The sequence below is a fragment of the Mya arenaria genome, chromosome 17 (genome assembly GCF_026914265.1).
Source record: "Mya arenaria isolate MELC-2E11 chromosome 17, ASM2691426v1".
Lineage (NCBI taxonomy): Eukaryota > Metazoa > Mollusca > Bivalvia > Myida > Myidae > Mya > Mya arenaria.
Window position 1 is genome coordinate 37,023,474 of NC_069138.1, and position 23,463 is coordinate 37,046,936.

General features: G+C 36.1%; 1 protein-coding gene across 2 annotated transcripts; it reads right to left on the bottom strand.

The window, feature by feature from the left end:
- Positions 1-10,643: 10,643 nt before the first annotated feature.
- Positions 10,644-23,456, bottom strand: LOC128224070 (surfeit locus protein 1-like). 2 transcript variants are annotated; one of them, XM_052933708.1, is made up of 9 exons: positions 23,336-23,456; positions 22,557-22,718; positions 19,934-20,055; positions 19,188-19,373; positions 18,121-18,196; positions 16,818-16,865; positions 15,953-16,094; positions 15,540-15,621; positions 10,644-11,705 (listed from the first exon to the last, which is right to left on the bottom strand). In XM_052933708.1, the coding sequence occupies exons 1-9, from the start codon at positions 23,378-23,380 to the stop codon at positions 11,603-11,605; spliced, it is 966 nt and encodes a 321-aa protein (XP_052789668.1). In that variant the 5' UTR covers positions 23,381-23,456; the 3' UTR covers positions 10,644-11,602. The 2 variants fall into 2 exon arrangements, with proteins under 2 accessions (XP_052789668.1, XP_052789669.1); XM_052933709.1 differs by having other exon boundaries at positions 22,557-22,697; positions 23,336-23,443.
- Between the last annotated feature and the right edge of the window lie 7 nt (positions 23,457-23,463).

Here is a 23,463-nt window from a genome sequence, read left to right on the forward strand (position 1 = left end):
TCAGTTACAGTCTGAACTGGAGAAAGAACAGGTGGAAATTGAAGAGAACACTACAGAGGTTGATGGTGAAGAAGAAATAAAGGATGTTGCCAACGCAGCATCAGGAGGTGCTAATATGGATGGGAGTCCAGGTGAATGGGAACAAGGTGACACGGTTGTTAAAGACGATTTCAGCAACGAAACAGACTCTACACTTCCTGTAACAGAAGACACAACACTTGAGGAAGTTCCTGAAATCACAAAGAAGAGAAAAAGACAGTTACCGCATCCACCAGTCAGAAGATCAGAAAGGGAAAGAAGAGCGCCTGAAAAATACAGTGGCTATGTGATGTATGGAATGAATAGACCTTTTGATGCCAGATTCCAGGCATTACAATCTATCATGAGTTCTGGGGTATTGGGAAGTATGGATAGTGAAATTGCCAGGAGATTAGTGACAGAAGTTATGAAATAATTTTGATGTATTAATTTTTTTTATAAAGATTGCTATGTGAGAATATTTTAATTACAATTTTGATCATGTTTATTCTTATTGTTCATGAACCTACTACCCAGTAATTGGTTATTTGGTGTGGACACTTTTTTGTAGAAGGGGAGGAAGATGGCATGAAATTTATTTTTTTGGTATGTTGTACTAACTAAGTATGGCATTTTTTGTTTGTTTAGGGTTTTTGGATATAATATTCATTAATTTTTGGCTTAAGTGACATGAGTGTAATTGAGATTTAATTGCCAGGAAATATTGGTTGTTATTTGATTTTTTTATTGTTTTAATTTTTTTTTTAATTATTTTTGTGACGATTAGACAATGACGGGACGTCATTTCAGGAGACAGGGAAATGTGTAACAAAGTCCAAGTTTCATAATTATTACATTTTATTTTTGAGTTTGATGTAATGCAAGGGAGAAAACAAGCAAATCAGCTTTGATGTTATGTACAGAGTTGTCTTTCTTAGTAATTTTAAAATATAATTGCTGTGTGGTCATCTGTGACTATAATCCCTAAATTGACATTTTTGGTGGGAACACTGGATCATTCGGTTCTTTGTTTTCAAGGCGAACACATCATATTTTACTTTGTCGGTAATTGTTGGAATTGGCGGGAAAAGATATTGAAGGTTAGTCTATTAGTTATACTTCTAGAACCTAGTATTTCTAGAATATTGTTTATTAAGAAGTGTAATTGTTTTAATTACATTTGAGCAGTTGTATCTAAGTATTTAGTAAGTTGGAAATATGATAGTTATAATATTTCTAAAAGGTCAAGATAGTGATTCAACCTTGCATGTTAATATTATAAGTAATATTAATAAATCCACTGATTTTAGAATTGCGGCACCAGTTGAATGTATGTGTCAGGGAGAATATAAAGGCAGTTTGGCCTACAGCTGGTGAGTTAGATTATATGTAATGTGATGTGAAATATGTTTGTACCTGTTTTGTATATGATGTATGTATTGTTTTAATATGATTATATTATGTAATAGTATGGCCGCTAGAAAATAGTATTAATTATGAGGAATATTGCTTCTCAAAGTATTATAGAAAATATACTGAATTAATTGTTAACTCTTGTGTGATATGCTTAAGTTGATGTTTATATACTTTCAGAGCTGTGGATTTATAATACATGTAATAAAAGCCCCTAAAGACTTCCGACGTGTTAATCAACTACACTGAACCCTAACTGCTGAGTTAGACCGTTAATATAGTCGTGGCCATAAGAAAAACTACCCTATTACATTGTTGCCACCAGATCACTAGGCCACCAATTTCATGCCACTAGGCCGCTGAATATGCGATCAAACATTCACCTCATGCACCTCTACCACTTAAACAATCTGACCCACTTAACTGTAACAGAGCCATTGAATCTGTTCAACAAGATATTTTAAATAGGTCAAGAAACTATTTTCTTTGCCCGAACTCCTACATGTATAATCCGATGTATGTAAAAACAGCAACTGTTTGTTTCAAATAATTCTTAACCTATATTTACCTCTTTGATGCAGGTAATGTTTGCTGAACCAGTGTTGGTCACCGGTGTCGATGTTTATGAGACATATAATGCAGGCTTCACATCAAGGATCCTAGCGTTTGATGGCCAGAATTGGGTCACCTTATGGTCAACGTCGGCAACATATTATACAGAACAAGTTCGCGTCCATAGGCCAACTCTTAACGTAAGTTTGGTAAATTTCAATGCAGCAAACATCAGAGGTATTTCACATACAAGTTTAGCAAAAAGAAAGGCGACCCGTTTCCGGTATAAACAAACCTTTTAACCGCCCTAGAAAACAATATGCAATTTGCATATAACGACGTTTCCGTAGCACCACGCTGCATGTAGCTCTATGGGGAAGGGAAAACACAACAAACACACACACAATTGGTTTCATTAACAAAAACAAGTATAAAAAAAGAACAAGTTGTCGAAAACGGAATGTAATCATCCCTGCACTAGTCAAGTTTGAAACAGTCTTAATAGGCATCTGTCTGATACGGTATCTGAAAGGGAACTTGATACTGACCTTGACAAGTACTGTCAGTATTATAAGTTAAAGTGACGTATATGTTCGGCATAACACAGCACAGGTTTGTCAGTCGATGATATGCATAACGTGATTGGCCATTGTGAAAACCACGATCAAAACGTGATTCACTTGTCTCAAGTCTCAGACACCCTCTCTAGAGTCCGAGTTTTCATTGACAGCAGCATGCCAACCCCTAGCTTTTTCAGCCAAATCAACAGCTTCTTTTATTAGCCAACCCAGGACCCAGTCTAACCAATCCCACCAATTACACAGGAATTTGACTCAGTGTTTGGTAAAAAATGATGTATTAAGTCATTATATGACCAAAAACTGACAAAAAACAACAATTTCGGACAAAAACCTGGTCACTTATACTATCAATAGAGAAAGGACCGGCACTCCGGACGTGCCCAAAATCAGGTAAGTCAATTTTGATCTCCGTTTTCTTTTTCACCACCGTCTGAATCTAAAAATTCTGTACATTTTTGAAAAGCTCTGAGTACTGAGTCAAATTCCTGTGACCAATTATTGTCGTTCTGCAAAGAAAATATACCAATAAATTAGTACCAATAAGAATATCACACCTTTCGAAGGTGCACTTAAACCTCAGTACACTCATCCGCGTACAAAAACATGTATACGACAGCAAACCTCACAAACACTCAATCAGAATGGAACACATTCAGACACCAGAAATCAACCACTTTTATCACTGATACTGCGTCTTTGCATATGCAAACAGTAGGCGTGGCTATATGCGCATGCGCAGTTATAGCAATTTACTTAATCATGAAGAGTCGTCGTCAGCAATAAGTAACGAGTCTTCAGAAATGATAATCGAGCTTCCCTGATTGGCTGAAAATATAGGACAATCACTGAAGATTAATAAGATTTTAAATTGAATCGAAAAGCTTTAATATTAACGCTACCGACCGAGACTAGTGTCTTAATTACCAGTTATACTTTGTACCATAAAGACAGATGCTTTAAACGCACTATTGTGCGCCTTTTCCTCATATGGGTGGTATCTTGACTTGCTTCGTTATATACATTGTACATTCATTAAGCGCCCATGTATGCAACATGTCAGGGGAGATCTACGTATGCTTTTGAACCAAAACACGCGAAACAATATATTTTCTTACCATGTACATGTACCCGGAAAGCGTTAAGAAATGCATTAGAATTGATTTATGTTCAAGATTTTTATTCTAGGTGACTGGTATATTGACCAAGGAGATAAGAGTGCACGTGAATTGGAGTAATTACTCTTGGATAGAAATTGACGCCATTCAGCTTCGTGGTTACCCTCCAGATTGTGGTACGTTTTGTTGGTATTATCGTTGTTATTTATATATTGACCAAGGTTAGGTAGAATGAAAACCAGTCTAAGGCTAACTTGTATGGACGAAAGGAAAAACAAACACATTGATTGAATGAAAAAGGGCATTTATTCAAAATGCCATAACAGTGTTCTAAACTAATGTATATACACATGTAGTTTTTCCAAGAGATCATATCTGGGTGGATAAAATCGCCAACAGGAGAATCCTACGCCACCCATGCGTTTAGGACCTTGGTTAACTGTTTTAGAATTGTTAAATATGGATAGTCGGATACCAGTCATAAATATACGACCAATTCTGTAACACTCAATTCATCGAGAAACAGAGACAAACGGAATAAGTCAGCATTAGGTATTATACGACGCCAATTTCTTAAACAATATTAAGGTCCTTCCCTGTTACAAAGTTTCGTGGGGATTGGGCCAGCACCAATAATATATATTTTAGGTACAATATGAAGTTAAAACAGATATGCTTTACTACCTGTTTCAATCGTTCGTGAAAGAGTTGAGTAAGCGAAGGAACAATTTATCAGAGTTTTGTGGAAATTCCGTTTGAACCAAAGCGGGAAAGTTGTCGACGATATGAATAATTATGTTTTTGTGCCAAAGCTTCAGACTATCCCATTAACAATTAATCTTTAAACATGCGTTTACATGCCAAATTTCAAGCCCACTGACATATGGCCAACATTTCGAGCTGGCGGCTACGGACGTCTCTCTATCACCGGAAGTTACTCCATTAAGTCACGCGACCACTGGTTCCCAGATGGTTTGTGGAGCGGAGTGTCTGAAACTTCCGGAGTGTGGTTCATTCTTGCTGCTTCCCGGCTCCTCACAGTGTTTGTTGTACGCCGGAAACCACTTGAGCGCACTAGTGGGCGGCTCCCTGGGAACGCAGTACTTTGTGATGTTTTAAAGATCTCGACATGTCTGACTGGAGATAAGCCCGAGCTGCTAGAGCTGCTAGAATTTGTTTGAATATACTGTTGGTATTACTCTCTTAATATACTTAAATGTATTTGCAGTGAAAAATAAAAGTATTTAAACGGCATATAGAATTTATTTCCACTCCAGTTGCTTAGAAAACATGACTATGCGGTGACATGCCAAGGGTATATACTGGTTTCTCCCACCTCAGATAAGTAGATAAAAAAATGATTATGCTAGAAATTCTTCAAAGCGAGTGAAAATAATAACGATTCGGATAAAAAAACACACAACAAAAATCGCATTCTGAAGGCGAGCGAAAAGTTGTATCATATATTATTTACCATCACATGAATCCGGTGTCGAAATGTTATTTTTTGAAACCAAGTTCTATACCTCCCGAAAAAATAATAAAATATAATCCCCTTTTTGACCCAATTGACACAACTAAGATTAAAAGTATATTCCATGGCCGAGCGTGTAAGATAGTTTCATCCCGACCACGTTTCCGCAAAACACCCTGCGCGAGGGTTGGGATGAACCTATCTTACACGAGCGGCTATGGTAGATGCTTTTTCTCCAACCTCGGTTTAACTAAATCAGTTATGGGTACAGTTATAAGATACAGTTATAAGATACAGACAATGTCTATTCAAAAAGCATGGAAAACGAAATGTAAATAACACTTAATTCAACGAGTTAAACAATGCATGAATAAAATGTATTGCAAGATATTGTAAATCGAGCATACAAATGTCAACAAACTGCCGATTTCATTATTGAACCAAATACCGCGCCATAATATGCTAGTATCGAAATTTTCATTATTAAGCGCGTTTAACGAAATGTGTTCTTTACTCTTCAGCTGGAAAAAAACGCCTACACAGGGGGTCCAACGTGTTTTGTGTTTGCCGAATATTAAGTGAAGGAAATGTGTGATGCGGAATGAAATGGCGGTGTTCGATTTAGATTGGAATATCTTTTTATTTTTATCGACATTTAATCATACTTTAAATAGGAATTATCTTTATGATTATTACAATAAACCATTATTCATGTATCAAAATCAAGTTAAAGAACGTATTTTGGTATATTGAAATAAACATCACTATAAAATTTTAGTTATTAAAAAAAGAAGATTTGTTAATGATATCAACTCTTATTCAACTTTACTTAAAATTTGTCGTCAATAATAGTTTTGATGCGTGTAAAACTTCCAAAACGTCATATAAAACGAATAAGCCTAATGTTTAAATCTGGAAATTAAAAAAAGTTATTCTCTGTGTTTTTGTATTGACTGGTCGCCAGTCAGTCGCCGGCCATACAAGTTCGTTATTTTAGAAATTTACTTTCGGTGAAAACAATTTATATACACGCTGTGGTAGTAAATAAGCATGTGAGAATTTACGGGCATATTGTGAATAATAGTTTAAATTATGCATTTGATAACAAATATAAGTGCCTTAACACGACATTAATTGACTATTTTAAATTTAAGTGATATAAAATGGAAGTACAAAGCTTAATTCACAAGATTTTACTAACAAATATAAGTCGCAATAACGAAATTAACACAATTTAAATTTAACTGATATAAAATGAAAGTTCAAAGCGTAATTCACACGATTTAAAACAAACATTAATGAATAAAAGTAGACCGAAAAGGATCATGCCGAAATGATATCTCGTCTTAATCGACCCGACACCAATAATTTTATCGGTGATAATGCAAGGTACCAGTCTAAATAATTTACGCATTCCGGAGACGAACGAGTAACTACGGTCTAGACAGTTGATTAAACCGTCATAGTTCGGCTATGTCCGTGTTTATTCGGAATGTTAACAATTGTATATATTGTCACATGACTTTATTGAGCCAATTGGGTATCGATATTTTTCACGTGACACAACGATTCAGCATCCTCCTCCATCTTTTGCGGGGAAAGAAATGGCGAAAACTCACTATGGTAAGAGGTGTTTTAGGACATTTTCACCAAGGGCAAACTTTGTTTTCTCCATACAATGGCATGCAATGTACCGCTATGGCTCCGGTTGCAGTATTGGCTTTTTTTTAATTACGAACACAACCACATGTCATCATTAACGGATGTCGATGTAGACTGTATACTGAATGAGGGAAATGCTTTTGCCGCGTCTTTGATGCCTAACATCAACATTCGTCTTGTTTACTATGAAATGATGCATATCATCTTCGGCAATCACGGTACATTCTTCCGTTACACGTTATACATACCGTGGGACAATTGACTGACAAAATATCTCGTTTTAATGAATATGCAAGAGGCAGGAGAGACAACTATTCTTCCAATATTTGCATGTTACACTCGAATATTGTCAGTAGCCTCCGTCTCCACAGTGGGTTGATGACAAAGGCTCATGGCAAAGGCTCATTAAAGTAATAATTAATCATTTCATCTAGTTACTTTAATGAGCCTTTGTCATCAAGACATTGTGACGGTGGCCGTGTGGTCTTGACTTATACCAAATATTATTGTACTGAAAAGGCGGACCCGGTTCAATATATTTCAACCGTAAGGCATCTGGTACTTTGCGGAACCAATTGAACTGCCTCATTAATTATTCATGATTACGATATTTTCCTTGTCAAAATAATGGGTGCATATATGCGCCTAGAGAATAGGTGGTCGTGTCCAGGCTATACATCTGTTATGCATTTGGTAATTTCCAAAAACCATGTCACATGTATTTGGCACATTATTTGATGTTTCACTCGAATGACACGCGTCACTTCTTGAAGGTCAAGGTCACGTCTGAATATATGCAAATAGGGGAAATATACTTTCATACGACAACATATCTAAGGGCCAAGGAATTCAGATAACTACTGGGCGAGTAGTCTGAAAATCAAATAAACCTAGTGTAACCTTTCCAGCCAATTTGTTTGTTTAAAAATATAGTGTAATACAAAAATACAAACAAGAGATTTTATCAAACATCATGCACGCACACACACCCCCCCCCCACGAGCGCCATTTTGTCAAGAATATTTTGTTAATAGAATGACAGCTGATTCGATATTGACATTAAATGCCTTTGAGGCAGTTTTAAGATTATGACAATTCAGTGTTAGGATAGTACGTAGAGTTTTTAATCAAGTTCAGATGATATTTGCAGATTAACATGTTTCCTCGAGTTGTGACCTTGACCTTTTACTCATTGACTTCAAAATCCAAAAGGGTCATATACTGGTCACCCCCCAACCTAAATGTCAAGTTCGAGGGCCATGGGTGCAAGCATTGTCCAGTTATCACTTGGAAAAGCTTTTTGTGACCTTGAACTTTGACCGATTATCCCTTAAATCGATACGGGTCGCCTACTGGCCAGGCCCATCCTCCTTATAATGTTTGATGACCATAGTTGATGACCATAGGTCCAGGAATTGTTGAGTTATCACTTGGAAAAGCTTTGTCAACCTTTTCGCGTTAAAGGTCATTGTGACCTTGAACTTTGACCCGATGACCCCTAAAATCAATACTCTACTGGTCTGGCCAAACATTCATGTTAGGTTTGATGACAATAGGTCCAGGATTTGTGGAGTTTTCTTTCAAGGTCACTGTGACCTTGACCTTTGACCGATAGCCCCTAAAATCAATAGGGGTTATCTACTGGTCAGGCCAAACCCCTAAATCATTGTAGAGTTATCACTCTGACACGCTTTTAGCATTCAAGGTCACTGTGACCTTTACCTTTGCTTTGATCGATAACCGCCTAATCGTTAGAGTCGACAAATAGCGATGCCCAGCATCAATGTCAGGTTTTATGACCATATGTCCAGGCATTAATGAGTTATCACTCGGACAAACTTTGACTATCTTTTCACGTTAAATGTCACTGTGACCTTGACCTTTGACCCCTAAAATCAATAATCTACTGGTCTGGCCGAACATTCATGTCAAGTTTGATAACCATAGGCCCAGGAATTGTCGAGTTTTCTTTCAAGGTCACTGTGACCTTGAGCTTTGATTTGATAGCCCCTAAAATCAATAGGGGTTATCTACTGGTCAGGCCAAACCCCTAAGTCAAGTTTAACGGCCATTGGTGCAGGCATTGTCGAGTTATCACTCTGACACTCTTTTAGCATTCTAGATCAATGTGACCTTGACCTTTGATCGATGACCGCTAAATCGATAGGGTCGACTTCTGGTCATGCCCAGCATCAATGTCAAGTTTGATGACCATATGTCCAGGCATTAATGAATTATCACTCGGACAAGCTTTAACTACCTTTTCACGTTAAATGTCACTGTGACCTTGACCTGATGACCCCAAAAATCAATAGGGGTCTTCTACTGCTCATGCTCAACATTCATGCCAAGTTTGATGACAATAGGTTCAAGAATTGTCAAGTTATTACTCGGACAAGCTTTAGTCTACCGACGGACCGACATGTGCAAAGCTATATTTCCCCTTTTCTTCGAAGTCGGGCATGAAAAGGCAATCTTACGACGTGCTGGTTAGTAAGGTCAAAATAGTATCGATGGTCGTGTACGGGTTGGTACCCTTTTTAGGCAAGTGAGGATTTTTAAATACTAGTAACACGTTACATGTGTTATAGTTCGTGTTATTTCATCCCAAATTTTGGCCTACAAGTATAATTAATTGTATATTTTTTTTACTAACCTTTTCATAATATTTCAAATACCACCTCGGAGGCATCAGCAAGTAAAGTGACAACTCTTAAGTTATGATTCCTTATTAAAGGATAATCAGGCCATGGGATACTGATGCTTTAACTATTGTTATGCACCAGTCGATTGTAACCACGGCCCCCCAGGTCCGGGGAATAGCGGGGACTTTGACTTTCGGTCCAGCCAAGCCCGGGTAAGATCCTCGTCCTGCACGCACAAACTGCTGGTAAAATCCCCGCCAAATGCCCCCGCACCACAGGGACAGGTTACAATTGACTGGTGCATTACGGTATATCATTGTTGCTTTAGTGGCAGTCATTTCCAAACTGTACATAATGTAGCTGGTACGTCACTTGTTTGATACACTGGCGCGTGCAAGATACGGATGGGGCTCCCTCGGATGATTACATAATATAATAAGAAAGGAAGTATTTTTTTTACTACTGTGACATGTGTTATATACATCAGTAAATGGATTAAGAAAGGCAAAAGGAGAACATCCGGCCCCGTGGACCTATATGTCACCGTCATGCAAAGTTAGAAATGTATACTTATGATCTCAATCATTACAAGTAATACAGTTGATACGTTAATATGGCACCGTCAGCATTAATAAGCATATCAGATACAACAGGGTATATGTTGTTATTATTTAAATTTGAAACATGTCCATTTATCATAATAACTTCTGCCAATGGCAAATGCGTTTACTAAGAATTTGGCAGTTTTCCAAGTGCGCTCATTAAGAAAGTATTTTAATTATTTGTGACTTGATTTTGAACTAATATAATATATTGTCTGCAGTCGATGAAGTCTCGAAAAAGATAAGTGGTTTGCCTCTAAGAGGGCAGACTTTTCTTCTTTACAAAATGTCGACGCATTGGGACAATTGAGGCAACAGTAGTCGCGCGATTATACCATTTCGGCCACATAGAGTATGTGTTTTCCTCAACACAAAAACGAGATAAAAATGAAATATGTCCTTTGTGCATTGGCAATGATTCTGATTCCAGAAACATGCCCAGTAACTAAAATTGCCAATTTGTTACGTAGTATTGCGATCATAGTTAATGCATAAAAGATTAAAGAGAAAAGATTGACTTTTAAGAAACACATGTTTATAGTTAACTGGTTGCTTAAATAATCAAAGACAATATTTTTAGCCAATAAATTTTATTTTTAGCATCAATAAATATAAATATTTAACAATGGTTTCATGAAGAACTTTATTATCTAATATCACACAAAATATTTTGTTTATAACGTACATCGACTCCCACGTCGCAGCGGAATTTCCTTCACACTAATGCTAGTAATAGAACACATAAAATGTGTGACTTGATTGCAGCAATAACGTCATCGAAATGTGTCAATTCATTGCATACACATTCAGCTTAGTTGGAATAAAATTTCAATAGAGTGATTTTTAAACACACATCAGAACATTTTTTATTTCAATAATACACTTATTAATAATAATCATTAATAATTATTCACCTATTTTTTTTTCTTCTCCTTGTATAATCCGGTATGACTAAAATACGAAAATAACCTATTTTCGCGGAAATAGCTTTTATGACTAAAATAAGGTTATTTTTGATGAAAATAGTTATTTTCGAGAAAATAAGATTTTGAAAGAAATATGAAATCAGAGTTAGTTTTGGCGAAAATAACTTTTTTGACCAAAATATAGTAAGTTTTTGGCAAAAATAAAGTTATTTTCGCGAAAATAAGATTTTGAAAGAAATATGAAAATAGAGTTAGTTTTGGCGAAAAAAACATTTTTGACCAAAATATAGTAAGTTTTTACTAAGATCAAGTTATTTTTGCGAAAATCAGATTTTAATAAAAATCTGAAAGTAGGGTTGGTAAAAATAACATTTTTGACAATTATGTGGTTAGTTTTTGGCAAAAATAAAGTTCTTTCGCGAAAATAAGATTTTTGGGAAAATGGGGAAAATACCTTCTTCTGTTGCCGTAACTATCAAGTAAACAATCTATACATAAACAGCATATTTATTCACCTTTGACACGATATAAGTTCTTTAGAGGACATTTAAAACAGTCTTCTGGAGATGGGTTCAACAACACTTCTAGAATGATCCCCATTGACAACAATGTTACTATTTATAGGACTTGATCTTGGACCTGAAGGTTGTTATTCCCTCTGGTGGTTTTCTCATGTATTTTGCCCAGAACATGAATGTTACAACTGCACCACAGAACCTGTAAATACAACCAAACATGTGTAATTATTAGAGTAGACCATCTCTTGTTCAAACTCAACCATAATAAAATTTCACAGCCAGCCATGTGTGTTCATGGCTAGTTCATTTCAATATATAAGCCACCTTGGTCAAGGCACTTTTAAACAAGAGATGTTTTTCAAACATTATGCCCCCCCTGAGCGCCATGTTATCAGGATTATATGGACAATTGAATGAAATATGCATGGACCGAAATGACAGTTGATTTGTTGCCATTAAGGCAGTTTTAAGATTATGACCATTAAAGTGTGAGGATAGATTGTGTTATGACCATGACCTTTGACTCTATGAACTCAAAATCCAGAGTCATCAGCTGGTCACCAGAAACCTAAATGTCAAGTTCGAGGGCCATGGGTGCAGGCATTGTCAAGTTATCACACAGACAAGTTTTTTTCGTTCAAGGTCACTGTGACCTTGACCTTTGACCCCTTAAATCATAAGGGGTCATCTACAAGTCAGATGCAACTCCAAGTCAAGTTTGAAGGCCATGGGTTCAGGCATTGTTGAGTTATCACTCGGACAACCTTTTACCATTCAAGATCACTGTGACCTTGACCTTTAGCTCTATGAATCCTAAAATCAATAAGGGTGATCTACTGGTCAGGCTTAACATCCATGTCAAGTTTAATGATCATAGGTTCAGGCATTGTTGAGATATCAGTGGGAGAAGATTTGTTAACTTTTTTGCGTTAAAGGTTACTGTGACATTGACCTTGGCCTGATGACCCCCAAAGTCGATAGGGGTCATCTACTGGGCAGGCCCAACCTTCATGTCAGGTTTGATGACCATAGGTCCAGGAATTGTCGAGTTCGCTTTCAAGGTCACTGTGACCTTGACCTTTGACCCCTAAAATCAATAGTGGTAATCTACTGGTCAGGCCAAACCTCCATGTCAAGTTTGAGGGCCATTGGTGCAGGCATTGTTGAGTTATCACTCGGACAACCTTTTATCATTCAAGGTCACTGTCACCTTGACCTTTGGCCCAATGACCCCTAAAATCAATAGGGACCATCTTCTGGCCAGCCCCAACCCCTAAGTCAAGTTTGAGGGCCATGGGTGCAGGCATTGTCGAGTTATCACTCGGATAACCTTTTACCATTCCAGGTCACTGTGACCTTGACCTTTAGCCCAATGACCCCTAAAAACCATAGGGGTCATCTCCTGGTCAGGCCAATTCTCCAGGTCAAGTTTGAGGGCCATGGGTGCAGGCATTGTCGAATTATCACTCGGACAACCTTTTACCATTCAAGGTCACTGTGACCTTGACCTTTGGCCAGATGACCCCCAAAAACAAAATGGGTCATGTACTGGTCAGGCCCAATTCCAAGTCAAGTTTGGGGGCCATGGGTGCAGGCATTGTCAAGTTATCACACAGAAAACCTTTAACCATTCAAGGTGACTGTTACCTTGACCTTTGGCCCGATGACCCCCAAAAACAATAGGGGTCTTCTACTGGTCAGGCCCAACCTCCAATTCAATTATGAGGGCCATGGGTGCAGGCATTGTCGAATTATCACTCGGACAACCTTTTACCATTCAAGGTCACTGTGAACTTGACCTTTGACCCGATGAGCCCCAAAAACAATAGGGGTCAGCTTCTGGTCAGCCCAACCTCCAAGTCAAGTTTGAGGGCCATGGGTGCAGGCATTGTCAAGTTATCACTCGGACGACCTTTTACCATTCAAGGTCACTGTGACCTTGACCTTTGGCCTGATGACCCCCCAAAACAATAGGGGTCATCTACTGGTCAGGCCCAACCTCCATGTCAAGTTTGAGGGCCATGGGTGCAGGCATTGTTGAGTTATCACTCGGACAAGCTTTAAAAAAAAATTACCATTAAAGGTCACTGTGACCTTGACCTTTGACCCGATGACCCCCAAAATCAATAGGGGTCATCTACTGGTCAGGCCCAACCTTCATGTGAAGTTTGATGACCATACGTCCAGGAATTGTTGAGTTATCACTCGGACAAGCTTTGGTCTACCGACGGACCGACCGACCGACCGACATGCCTGTGCAAAGCAATATACCCCTCTTCTTCGAAGGGGGGCATAATTATAATACAACCCTACAGAAGCAAATTAACCCTTTTGGAGTCAAAATTATTGAAAAAAAACACTCCTTAAACCTACTTAGAGAATTTCGGCCCAAAATGGACTCTTGAAAAACAAAACAAAGCCTAATACTAAAGACAGGACGAAAGCCATTCCCCCCCCCCCCCCCCCACACACACACACACAACAAAATGGGGTAAAAAAGTGTGTTCAATACAAAGTTTATAACAGTACAATAAAAATAATTGCTTTCCCCCAGTGGGTAATATGTTTTACTGGAATTCCGAATAGCCCAAAGGCCCAGGATTCAATTTCTTTAACAGGATTAAGCTAAGTTTACTACTTTTGCATAAAACAATTTGTATTTTTTTATGATGAACTCAATTTATTTAAGTGTTAAAACCCCCAAATTATATGATTTGTGTACAGATAAAAAAAATTGCCATTATCAATAGATTTTTTTAAGAGACACTCTAATTTTAAATCAATACACATACACATGTCTAACAAACAAACTTTGAGTGATAAACCTTTCACTACTTACTAAATAATGCATTTATGGAAAATATTAATTACTTATAACATGATTGTATTTAAAAGCTGAAAATGCATTAATATTAAATGACTGGTGAGTGCTAAAAGATTTACAGTTGTGACCTATAGTCTAAAGGTAAAAATACTGTATTTTCTGCACCTTTTTTATAAATTAAACACAGTACCCTTGATAAGAACCATTGTTTTCGGTACATCTTATTTAGGAGTAAGAGTGAAATCTTTAATTGAGGTAAATGGACACCAATTCCCAAGTCAAAATAGTGCAAAATATATTGCACCCTCCCTTATATGTGTATAGAAACCAAATGCTTCTTTTTGGTTTTGATCGCTTACATTTCATTTTTTGCATCCATCTGTATTGTGCACCTTAAATGGCTGGTGGCTTTCCTGAACTGAGTTTATAGAATTAAACAGGATTACAGTATACTCATTGTAATTTTACCATTACCTATTTAAGGCTGCACTCTTACTCCCAAATAAGATTTACCATAATTAATGCAATTGTTGTAATATGCCAAAAAGGATAAATAAATGTCGAAAACAATGGTTCTTTTGAGTGATAGCAAGTTTAATTTGAAAGGAAGGTGCAGAAAACATGGTATTTCTACCTTATGAGACGATAGTAGATCACAGTTAATCTTTTAGCACTCACCAATCATTTAATATGTTTATGTTCTCAGCTATTACCTACACGGTTACAATCTTGTTATCAGTAATTAATAGTGTCCATAAATGCATTATTTATGTTTGTTATACATGTGTGCATTTTTGTATGTATTGATTTTGAATAAGGGTGTCACTTTAAGTATAAACCTAGATTGAATAAGAACCAGCTGAGCAACTGGTCATAAGAGCATTTGGACTTTAAAAAAAGGTAATTACCTTTATTATAATTACGATAAGTGATTTAGATTTGGTAAAATCAAGATTAAAAGTAAGAAATTAAGTTTAAAGAAATAACCTACTTAAGCTTGTTATGTTTAAAAACTTCTGCGAAACTTGGGTCAGGACTTGTCTGAATTGTATGTATTCTTTCTGCCTTTTGGTCAAGCCCAACCAAGAACCCCATTTCTCATCTTTTCTTTATGAACAACTTTGAAACACTATTATATAATATTAATTATTTTTTTTACAATTTTGTTGGGAGATATTGACCAAAAATTGTTAAGTCCATTTTACTCACCAAAAGCCAGCATATTCCAAATGTGTGTTCCGCAGTTCAATTGTCGGAGTCACAATTTTAGGACCATTTATTGGTAGTTCCCCTGAAAAGTAATTACCTGTATATACATAAATGATAAAGCAAGGGTTTACAGAACTTTAATTATCATAAGATTTCATATGTAACATTAGTTACAAAGCAATTATGACTAAATTGCTAAAATTTAACATGCAAACAAATTGTGCCAATCATACAAAATTTGGTGGAGGAGAAGTTGTTTGAAAGAAAATGTTGACAACGGACAGACAACCGACTATCAACCTATCACAATAGCTCAAGTTGAGCACTTTGTGCGCAGGTGAGCTTTAACACAATAGTTTGTTTTTCTACAATTTAAATTTCAATGTCACTTGAGCATATCGTGAAAGTCCCACCTGCTACATAATCCAGCAAAACGGGAGATGTTCCACACGTCTCAGCTAGTTGATTGAGGTCTCGTACAAGATACACTTTTTGTCCCTGTTGCATTGTGGGCTTCTTGAAGTCGCCCATCATCATGTATGCTACATTGGTTGTCTGAAATAAACAATAGGAAATCACTAGTTGATCAAATGAAATAAAAACAATCTTGACATTGAAAAAACAAAATAAATATGTATGTCCACAAGCAAGGATTTGTAAAAAAAATCTGGGACCCATCAAGAAATCATTTATGATCATAGGCAGCAGATTTTGTATCCAATTTTAGAGGAAGGTAAGCACATTAAATTGTCTCTGAAACATATTTTTCTGTGAAGTATTCTATTTTGCAAGTGAGTGATTTTATTATGCAATATGGTTGTGTCTCATAAAAATATAGATGAAGTGCTGGAAAAAGGGGTAAACAAGGTGAATTGGCATGTGTGTCATGCCCTTAATGCTACATGGCGATGATGAAAACCCCCTGGTATGTGACCAAAATCCCCTTAAATTGTGGACATTATCCCCTCGAGAGCCTTTCAAAATTATGGCAATTTGTTTTTTTTTCGTACTTGCGTCTTAAAATACTTTGAAATTTTGCCGAATTAGATCTGCTAAAAAATCCCCCTGAATACTACCAAAATCCCCCTGAATTTTCAGACTTTTGAACAAATCCCCCTGAATGGTCTCCAGAAAATATGGCATGTATGCTGGGTGTTGTTATAATTATGTTTATACAGCTTCATGACCATCAATGAAACATAAACACATTAAATGCTTAGAAGCCAGTATGTTTACCAAACTATTAATTAAAATATAACCATAAAAAGCAATACTAACCACTTGGTCATGCCTCACTTGACCAATTAATTCCACTGTTGTGTTCACCTGAAAAATATATATATTTTTAATTTAGATGGCATTGCTTTAAACACACTGAAAGAATTTTGACACAGCAGTCATTGAAATTAGACTTTCGGACGAACAAGCCCGAATTCTTATATTATTGCATGGAATCATATTTTTGAACAAGCCCTGCTATATAAAATTCAGAATTTGAGCGAGCCCGGAAGACATTTTACCAGTGCAGGGCTTGCGGGCTTGTGCTCATTTCAACCACTGCACAGTGACAAAATTTGCGTACATGAAAATGAATTTTTTAACTCACTTTTCCTTTTTATTCCAGGGTGAGTCATCATCATGTAATTATTTGTTGAATTTGGCCTTCTTTAAAACTATTTCTGGAGTAATTTTAAAACAGGTACGTTTTTTCCTAATGAATGAAAATTTTGGCAGGGATGGGTTTTTTAATGGCAAAAGGACATTTGGCCAATACATTAGGAATAATACAATCAAAACACTGATAGAACTGAATGGCTTGAAAACTATTGAATTAATATGTAATATTTATCTTATTCCCTCCCCTGTAGTAGCTTACATATAGAATTACTATGCATACTGATTTTACTGAAACACATGATTTTCAACTCCACATTGACAAAGTTGAATTGTTGGTCTAAATAAAAGTCTTGCACTAAAGCTGAAACCTAGTAATTACTACTTACTTCAATGCAAAACGTATATTTCGGACTGGGGGTATTATATTACAAAAATATGGGCCTCTAACATACTTTGTCATAAATTGGCATATTTTCCTAAATAAAATTTCCTTTATATTTTAGAATTAACTTAGTTTGGAGTTACCTCTCATAATGATCAGAACCTTGTTATCCTGTAATAGGGGTTCAATCGTTACTTTCCTCCAAGTTACAAAATTTGACAACAGATCTAAATTTGGATAAAGCATACGCAGCAGAAAAAAATGATGAGAAAAATCAGGTATTAAATCTATGATTTCCTATTCAAAGTAGGTAAATGATACAATCTTTTTGTAATCAGTCTAAAATGAACTTGGAAATATTGTCAAAAACTGAATATGTTTGTCAATTAACTTAAGGGCAGGAAGGGCATTATACCATAAACATGCTAATAAAAATAAACCCTGTGTTTAGGATGTGAAATAATTGCATAAATAAAGATCCAAAACCCCATGAGTCCCGGTGATAAATAAAAGGTTTCTGGGGGATTCCCCTACTCCTTTGGAGAGATGACATGTATGCATAAGAAACTATTATAATAATACCTGTCCTTTTTTCCGACCCTCCTCACTTTGAAATTGCCCTTGTATTAACCATCCCCTATTCACCAAAATCGTCAGACTGTAAACATAGAAAACATTAATTCACATCAATCAAAAATATTAAAAACTCATGTGTACATGTTTGGTTATAAAGATGTATGAAATACAAGAGAAAATACTTTATTGGACATTAGCTAAAGTAAAAGTTCTCAACATTAAATGCAAAAAGTATCACAGTACTGGTTTGGGATAATTTTTTCCCCCGAAACAATTACTTGTCCAGCCTATATGATTATTTTCATACAATAAAAAGCTTAATTCAAAGAAAGCTTTAATATTGAGCTAGGAAATACTAATAAATTCCCTGACAGTGACCAATTTATCAGCATTATTGAAATCGCACAAGGTTGCATCATAATAACAGGTCATTTAAGACAATTTAAATGAGAAAGTTAGGCACTTGACAAGATTCTTCAAATACTTCCATTAAAATAATGGGTTCCAAAATAAGAAAGGCACTGCTCCGGCATTCCAAAATGGTGGGGGGGGGGGGGGGGAAACAATGTAATAACAATTGTTTTTGTAGATGTCTCATTTAGTTTCATGACATGTTTCTCTCATGCAAATCTATGACATTTGGAAAGAGAAAAGAATAGCGGGACATACACCAAAAATACCTAGTGTGACCTTGACCTTACACTGAGCTGGTTGTAACATGCGCTCTGAACATTGTCCCAATATGTGGTCATTTGCAGGTAGTTATAATAATTTAAGAATCCTTCAAGCAGTTCAAGAGATATGGAGCAGACACGAAGTATAGTCATCTGCCTTTTGACCTCTAAGTGTGACCTTGACCCTAAACCAAGCTAGATGAAACATGCGCTTTGAGCATCCTTTCAATATGACAGACACATGGCAAGTAAATACAAAATCCTTCAAGTGGTTCAACATATATGGAGTGGAAACATATTGTGACAGACAGACAGATGGACAGACAACTTGAGCCAAAACAATATGTCTCCCCATTTAAAGGGGGTTGGGGATGGGGGGGACATAATTAATAAACTTACTCTCTTCCCTCCACTTTAAATGGAGTAATCACGTGTACACCGGATGTTCTTTCCTGGGCCATTGGTTGTATTGGACTAGCACTGAATTCTGTTCTAGGCCCGAGATACACCTCCCTGGTGTAGTCAAACTGTCCGCGCACCTTTATCGGCTTGAACTCCATGTCAGGGTGATTCAACTCTTCCAAACTAAGATAACAGGTAAGAGGTATGAGTTTAAACCAACCTATATATTTACAGCCAATTTGTAACAACATGTTCAAATGCTTAAGCTAATCACTGTAAAACATTATTTATCTAGCTTACACCTCATTTTAAAACAAGTCTAATTGTCAAACGATAATTCTTAACATATAAAGGGATTTCAGGTAACTGTGACAAGCTTATAGTGTGCATTTGATGGTGGTGGTGGCAATGATGATGGCAACAACAATGATGATGGCAACAACACTAACAACAACAATGAGGATGATGATGATGATGATGATGATGATGATGATGATGATGATGATGATGATGATGATGATGATGATGATGATGATGATGACAATGATGTTAATGGTGGTGGTGTTGGTGGTGGTTGTGTTGTTGTTGGTGATGATGATGATGATGATGATGGCGATGATGATGACGATGATGTTGTGGATGATGTTGTTGATGATGATGATGATGATGATGATGATGATGATGATGATGATGATGATGATGATGATGATGATGATGATGATGATGATGATATTGAACCTTACTCATCTGGAAGAGGTACAGGCAGTGTGTTGAACCTTGATTTCAACTCCTCAATCAGGTTTTCTTTCCATTGTTTCCGTTGTATCTGCCAGTAACACAGGTACAGGGACAGAGCAGGCAAAGCCTAAAAGAAGTATTATGAATACCCTAGATAATTTATATATATATAATTTACAATAGATTTGTATACTTCTAGCCATGTACATGTATGAACAGGTGACAGTAAAATAGACATTTAATAAAAAATACGTATTTTCTGGCTGTTTAATTATGTAAATAAGCAGCTGAAATATCATTTAAAGCTGTCCTCTCACAGATTGAACGTTTTGACAACTTTTTTAATTTTTTGTCTTGGAACGAACCATTTTTTGCGAAAATGCATGGAAACCAGTTATATAAGACTGCTGACAAAAATTTAGATCGCAGATTTTTATATTGAAGTTCAAAAATTGATGTTTTATTCATTTTTCATAAACCGTTAGTAACGATTTAAGCCATAAAACCAAAATCTTCAAACGGATAAATGAAAATCTGCGATCTGAATTTTTGTCAGCAAGATTTTATCATTGGTTCGCAGATATTTACGCAAAAATTTGCTCTTTCCAAGACAAAAAAAAAAAAAGTTCTAAAAATGGTAAATCTGTGAGAGTGCAGCTTAGGCCAAAAAAAAAAAATATGTGTGTTTCAGGTTACATGATCAAAAAAAATAGGGACGGTAGGCAGGCTTTTTTTTTTTTTTTTTTTTATACCGTCACATATTTGATATCTTTGACAACTACTATATGATGCCATTAAAGATGCCATTTTTCGATGTTTTGAATATTTTATAACATTATAATAATTTAATTGGTGCACTTTCAGGACCATACATGTACAATATTTAAATGAAGACCCATACAAGTAATTACAGCAAACCAAAGGAAACAAGATGCTGCACATGTTTATGTTTGTCAGTTTCTGTTAGGACGTCTGTGGAAACACCAAATTAGTACTATTATCCTGTCATTTTTCTTGCTAAAAGATCAATATTAAAAACAAACAACTTGTATTTTTATTTCTTTGTTTCTTTATTACTATCAATAAACCAACACTGTGAAATCAGAAAGGCTTATTTTATCCATTAACCCTTGACTCCATGTATGCTACATTTAAAAAAAAATGCATTGTATTCTAATTTTGATCACTCTTGCAAATATTATCGAAAACTGAGCATTTGCTCCTGAGGAGCAAATGCTCCATTTCCCATATTATTAAATACAAAACATTCATAATAATTAATTGGAATTTTATGGGAAAAAATAAAATGCCATTTATGAATGTTTTGTATTGTGTTTTTAATGTTAAATATTATTATTAAAGGATTAAATGTAGAGTCAGTAAAATATACATTTAGCTTTCATGCAGCTTTGTCAAAGATATATAGCCCTAACTCCAGTTACTTGATAAGGCTGTGCACAGTATTTCACACTTCACAATTCCAACACAAGTATATGTTATTAATTCAAACAAAAAGGGTATGTGTTGCTTTCATACATTTAAAAAACAATGCAGCTTTCTGCAAAACAGTTAACTCCGCTTATAACCATATTGACATACCTCAAAATTATCATCGTTATATCGGAATTATTATCATTAAAAGCGAAACATTCATGCCGAGTGCCAGTGATCGACACTGCTTTGAAGATCTTTCCAGTGGGGTGGTACTCTCGCCAAATCTGCCCTATTTGGTGGCTTTGGTTTACACTTCTTAAGCATCAAATGCCCTCGTAATGGGGACATTTCTTTATGTTGAGTGACAGAATAGCAGACGCCATTATCTGTCGCCTGCTTACTCCTACTCAGTGCGCTCAAACGCTCTATCGATTTTTCCGGGATGAATAAAATACACGTTTAAAGCGTCTGACGACATTGAGGAATATTTGGGTAGGGTAAAAAAATTACGGTCGGCGGGCGCGGAACAGACACGGCCGGGTAACCGGAAACACACAATTTTTTTTTTTACGCCTTAAATAAAAAAAAGTGAATTTACTTCTAAAATGTTTGGCCTTATTAAAAAAATCCAGAGCATTGTTATAGGGTTGAATACCATAAGTTTTCAAACAGTACAAAAAAATATTAGTAATGACATAACATTATAATACAGGTAATACGGATGACAGAGTATTTTTTTACCATACTGACTGTTTAAAAATAGTCAATTTACTTTTGTTATTATGAACAGGGTTCTCATATTTAGTCTAGGTTTATGTTTGATATGTTTTTGTATTTTTTTGTATATCAATGTGCCTTTGCATCAAACTTTGATGTCAGTTATATTCATGAACTACAGAACTTGTGTCAACTTTATAAATAGGTATACTTTTTATAAATGCAGTTAAAGATGTGTACTAAGATGCCCTAAATATGCAGGAAATGAAGGGTCAAATGCCCACAACCATTTTACATGATGTAGCTTGGGGTTTACTTTCTATTGTGTCCAGTTCAACCACAACTTATTAAAAACCCTGTACTAAAATAGGAATTGGAAACAAGAATTCAGGTATTCGCTGTTTTACACATGGACAGTCTAGTGACCCAAAATTCAAGAACACTATTATTGACTTGATAGAATGTCATGTAGCTTACCAAGAAATAATACCTGCCACTCTTAAAAGTGACTTCCTGGAAGTCTGGCACCTTCCTTGGTTTCTGGCAATACAGTCTTCTCAGCACGACCCATTCCGATCTGGAGAGTGATGGTTTCCATGGCAACAATCTCTTTGCAACCTTACAGAATGGTATGGATACCTGTAAGTAGCAACATAGTTTTTAGAATAATTCATTTTTACAATTTAAAAAAAAAGCATACATGTACATCAGTGGTCTTGGTAAAAATGATCTTGTCAATTTGTCACTGCTGTCAAGGGTAATTAAAAACATAATTTAACAATGGCTTTAATTAAAAAAAATTGTAGCAAATACACATATATGACAGTTCCAGAAGAAACTCAGAGAATGTCAATGACACAGCAATGCGTTCAGTAAAGATGTTTGCGGCGAATGTTTGCTGTTTGGTTTCCCGCCTTTAACGTGTATGGGCTGCGTTGCAACAGGGATACAAAACAAAACGTTTGTGAGCGTTTTGTAAACTCTCGCCGTACTGAACACACTGCTGGTGTGCAGGTCGGGCTTAGTTACAAGGGTTATTTGATAGTCAGAATGGTTTTCACCATGAAAAGTTTATCACCATTCGTGGGCTTAAATGCTCCAACAATTAGCATTAAGGGTTTAAACTTAAAAAATACAGCAGTTTCCTACTTATTTCCATCCGAAAACATATATCCGAAATTCCAACAATTATGTAAACATTATGATTCAACAAAAAATATAAAACGTTCAGTAGCGAAGTTCACATATAAGGGTACCTTATCACTTTTGCATACCAACGGCTGCATGGCATGACGAAACATTATAAAAATACAACAAAAAAAACTATAAAAACATTGATGGATTTAGTAACCGGCGTGGGTGAAATTTACAGTCTCACCGGATA

Excerpts from the sequence above, each read along its gene's own strand:
- LOC128224070 (XM_052933708.1), bottom strand. The coding sequence starts at position 23,380 with ATGTTTCGTCATGCCATGCAGCCGTTGGTATGCAAAAGTGATAAG. Across the intron at positions 20,056-22,556 it reads GTGGCAGGTATTATTTCTTG|GCTTTGCCTGCTCTGTCCCT; the intron begins GTAAGCTACATG and ends TACTTCTTTTAG. Across the intron at positions 16,866-18,120 it reads AGGGTCGGAAAAAAGGACAG|GTGAACACAACAGTGGAATT; the intron begins GTATTATTATAA and ends TATATTTTTCAG.